This window comes from Salvelinus fontinalis, chromosome 20 (assembly GCF_029448725.1).
Source record: "Salvelinus fontinalis isolate EN_2023a chromosome 20, ASM2944872v1, whole genome shotgun sequence".
Classification (NCBI taxonomy): Eukaryota; Metazoa; Chordata; class Actinopteri; order Salmoniformes; family Salmonidae; genus Salvelinus; species Salvelinus fontinalis.
Window position 1 is genome coordinate 30,556,451 of NC_074684.1, and position 4,500 is coordinate 30,560,950.

The 4,500-nt window shown below is 38.0% G+C and overlaps 1 protein-coding gene across 1 annotated transcript; it reads right to left on the reverse strand.

The window, feature by feature from the left end:
* Positions 1–3,505: 3,505 nt before the first annotated feature.
* On the reverse strand, positions 3,506–4,232 carry LOC129817882 (protein ripply2-like). Its single transcript, XM_055873482.1, has 3 exons — positions 4,097–4,232; positions 3,886–3,959; positions 3,506–3,704 (listed from the first exon to the last, which is right to left on the reverse strand). The coding sequence occupies exons 1-3, from the start codon at positions 4,217–4,219 to the stop codon at positions 3,506–3,508; spliced, it is 396 nt and encodes a 131-aa protein (XP_055729457.1). The 5' UTR covers positions 4,220–4,232.
* Between the last annotated feature and the right edge of the window lie 268 nt (positions 4,233–4,500).

Here is a 4,500-nt window from a genome sequence, read left to right on the forward strand (position 1 = left end):
TTACTACATGATTCTATATGTGTTATTTCGTAGTTTTAATGTCTTCACTATTATTCTAAAATGTAGAAAATAGTAAAATACAGAAAACCCCTTGAATAAGTAGATACGTCCAAACTTTTGACTGGTACTGTATATCTGTCTATTTATTTTCCCTTTCTTACTTTAACTATTTCACATTGTTACAACACTATACATAGCCAATGATTTAACATTTTAAATGTTTATATTTTTAAAAACATTTTTGGAGTGTAATGTTTACTGTTCATTTCTGATTATTTATTTCACTTTGTTGAATTATCATATATACTGTATGTATTAATCTTTTCTCAAGAATATGTTATGTGTTATGCCCATATTGATATATTCATCATCAGGTCAGAAGTTGAATGGGCGTGTGAAGTCATGATTTAGCTCATGCAGTGCTGAGTCACCCACCACTGAAGGTGTGCATTCTTCACACCTGGATAAGCAACACCCACCCATTGACAGTGTTAGCTTGAACATTACACCTAACCATGGGAGAAATGTGATAGTGGATGAAAACGTCAACATGTTAGTTCATTAAAGTTCACATGATCAGTAACCTGAGCCGAGGCGTAGGCTACACGCATGTGCACACTCAGACACAATATATCTGTGAAATGTCCTGTTATTCAGAAGTATAGGCTATAGACGTGCAATCATTTGAAACAATGGAAAGTCTTACTTAACAGACAGCTCTATTGAAATTGAAATTTCCAGGCCACAAATATAATTTTAATAGCCTCCTGCGACCCAGCAGTTAATTTTTGTCCTCTTTAATGGACATTCGTTTTTTGGTCTGTATCTCTGAGGCCATACATGCCACTGTGTTCTGTCCTGTTGTACCTTTTGAGAGAACATTCTTGGCTTTTCAATGATATCAGATATGTGGGTGTCACGATCGTCTATAGGAGAGAGTGAGGACCAAGGCGCAGCGCGTGAAAAGAACATCTTCTTTTTATTTTGAAGAAGGAAAAAACGAAACAAAACACTTACAAACTAACAAAACAACAAACGACCGTGAAGCTACAAAACGAAAGTGCACACACAAGCTACTAACGTTTAGACATAGACAATTACCCACAAACAGCTAAAGCCTATGGCTACCTTAAATATGGCTCCCAATCAGAGACAACCGAAACCAGCTGTCTCTAATTGGGAACCCATTCAGGCAACCATAGACTTTCCTAGACAACTACACACAACATTAAACCATCTATACACCTTAACCCTCTAAACCATACAACACCCTAGACAATACAAAAACACACAAACTTCCCCATGTCACACCCTGACCTAACTAAAATAATAATGAAAACAAAGATATTAAGGCCAGGGCGTGACAGTGGGAGTGGGACCTGGATAATTTTTTCTTTCTGGTTCTTCAAAATGGTTCCCATCACAATTAGCACATTTGATGGTAAGTGTGTGTAATTGTGAAATGTACATTTTTCATTTTTGTGAGTTTGATATTCAAATTGTTTCTAATAGGTAAATATCTCAGGAATAGTTTGGGGAGTTTTCAGTGTAACGATTGTCTAAGGGAGGAGACCAAAACGCAGCGTGGTAAGTGTTCATGTTAATTTAATAAATAAACTGAACACTGAAACAACAAAAACAACAAAGAGAGTGAACGAAACGAAACAGTCCTGTAAGGTGCAGCAACACAAAACAGGAAACAACTACCCACAAAACACAGGTGGAAAAAAGGCTACCTAAGTATGGTTCTCAATCAGAGACAACGATAGACAGCTGCCTCTGATTGAGAACCACACCCGGCCAAACACATAGAAATAGACAACATAGAACAAAAACATAGAATGCCCTGACACAGAGCGGTGTAATATTTTTTCACATTAAATAAGAGCTAAATAAGAGCTGGTCAATAAATGTCCTCTATAGTGGACATCGGGATGGCTTCTATGTTTTTCTCATCTACTGGCCAAATATAATGTCATGTTAAATGTTACATATTTATTATCAAATGAGTCCTAATGGCAATGACAGTAGTTCACATACAATACAAATGAATCTACATGGGGATGGTGGATAGGTGTAAGCATTTGCCTCTGATTCAAAGTTCCAATCCAGAGATAAAAAGTGTTTTTTGTGATGTTAGTTTTAAGCCTATCCCAAACCTTAACCCTTACCTTAATCATTCAGGGTTAATGTCTAAACTTAACCCTAACCTTAAAAATGTGAAGTATAATGTCTAACCTTAAGATTTCGGAGTTAATACCTAAACTTAACCTTAAACACTTTAAAATTTGAAGTTTGCAACAACCTCTAAATTTGACATTTGTTTTACATGGATGAACATCTAATTCTGACGTGACTCTGTGAGACGTAATTACAAATATTAGGTCTATTACTTTTAATATGGAAAGTGTGCATTCCGACATTTGGCGCTCACACATTTGGCGCTCACACATTTGGCATTAATGAGTAGGGCGTTTTCATGCTCACTGTCCTCTGAGAGTCTGTTTGTTTATGCACTTTGTTGTTTTACGAGAGGAAGTGGTAAGCGACACTGACACTGTCGCACGTGCTCTTGGCCAATAGTCCAAGTGATGTATGCAACCTCTGCTTCTCATCCAAGGATGATACATTTTCTTTTTAGATCATCAAACAAAATGCCTTGGTCTCAGATCATTCCTCAACTGTAGCCTACACCTCAATGATCACTGTCAGAGTGATCAATGAAACCACTCTTGATTTTATTTTTGAATGAACATCTGTCTTGAGTGAATCAATACATATGAGAGAGAATCTTTGTTATGGGAGCAGAGGTCATAATAAATGCATGGTGTTCGTAGATTTTGTATTCAGCAAAATTATAGATCTGATCAGGGGCGCAACTTTGGTTTTAAAAGTGGGGGGACAAAAATATATATATATTTTAATCTATCCGGTCAGATAAACACGCCAAACATCCTACCCGACTGCTCGGAGGCATCCGCATGATCCCAAAGCACACCGTTGCCTCGTTTTGTATCACATTCCAATGATAAAACTGGGGGGGGACAAATATGCAATTCCAGAATGTGGGGGGGACATGTCCCCCTGTCCCCAGTGAAAGTTGTGCCCCTGGATCTCATAATTTTTTTGATCAAGATGCTAGAATAGAATTTGATTCAAGTTAGTGGTGGACATAATAGATAGCAAAGTCAATTAAACTAATCGAAGGAAGAGATATAGTCCTCAAAATAAACCTTTTTAAATGATTGTTGAAGAAGAACCAACATATCCACAGATTCAAGGAGCTCATTGTTGAGTTTATAACTGTTTTATTACAACGCCCTCCATTGGATACAAAATTAAATAAAGGTAGGCCATTATGAAATATAAATTATAAAATGCTGTTTACCCTGACAAATGTGTTAGTCATTCGTTAGTCATATGGCAAATTTACAGATATTTACAAAAAATAAATTATGCACGAATATATTATAATTTCATATTAAAATATACATTCAGCGTTTTTTCAATTGGAGAGAAGGGGCTTTTTTAAATTCAGCTCCTTCACGCTGTCTTTTTCCTCGTCATCATCACTATCGTCCTCATCATCATCACTGCTCGAGTCTTCGTAGAGGCAGATAGTTGCTTGGACTGGGTAGTTGCGCAGAAGCATCTCTGCATCCTGGTACAGATAATCGAAGCATCTCGATTTGGGCCAGAACAACCTAGAGAACAAAACGGTCTCACATTAGGAGTTTGAATGGGAAATAGAAAGTAGGCTAGGATATAGTTGAGAACAGATATGGAGAGAATGCCCATCTCAATCACCATTACGCACAAACAGAGACGCTTATATTTAATGTAGCCTGTGTATGTTGGTGATATTACTGAGGCAATTTCACTTACTTTACTGGGTGAGTGATCTGAGGACTCTTGCAGTGTTTGGTGTCTGGAAATCCTCCAATTGTCTTTGTGTGTGGCTGCGAGGGGATAAAGAAAGACAATGATGTTAGCATACTATTTCGTCCACTATAGCTAGACCTATGAAACATCAAACTTAATTCCTCTACAAACTATTGACACTAATAATTTAGTTTTGAAAGTAATCTGTACTAACCATGTGTGTCGCGTCCCTGCCTACTTTGGCATCCCAAGGTCTCCACAAATTAGCGGGCTGTTGAACAGAGTTTCCTCCGGTGATTGCGCCAGTTAATCCACAATGAGAGATGATATTCTCCATGGTTTCTGATGATAGTGTGTCTCGAGCAAATCCTCTGAGAGTTTGCGATTGAGAGTGATCACAAAGTCGAGTCAGACGCCTTGTATATATCGGGCCAGGGTGCTCGTGTCAAATTGCGCATTGACATTGCCCAAAGTGTCCATGCGCCACGGTGGTGAGGTGTGAGTCAAGTCACACTTTGGAAAACCTGCAGCATATGGTCACGCTCGCACCCAGAGTGGCCATGTTTTAGAATAGGTGTAACTTTTGTTGTGGGATATTGTAAACGTCTCAGAATTATA

What these genes read in the sequence shown, in the direction of transcription:
- LOC129817882 (XM_055873482.1), bottom strand. Translation starts at nt 4,219, where the DNA reads ATGGAGAATATCATCTCTCATTGTGGATTAACTGGCGCAATCACCGGA. An exon ending in GCAGGGACGCGACACACATG is followed by an intron (nt 3,960 to 4,096) that starts GTTAGTACAGAT and finishes ATCCCCTCGCAG; the next exon opens with CCACACACAAAGACAATTGG. An exon ending in CAGATCACTCACCCAGTAAA is followed by an intron (nt 3,705 to 3,885) that starts GTAAGTGAAATT and finishes TTTGTTCTCTAG; the next exon opens with GTTGTTCTGGCCCAAATCGA.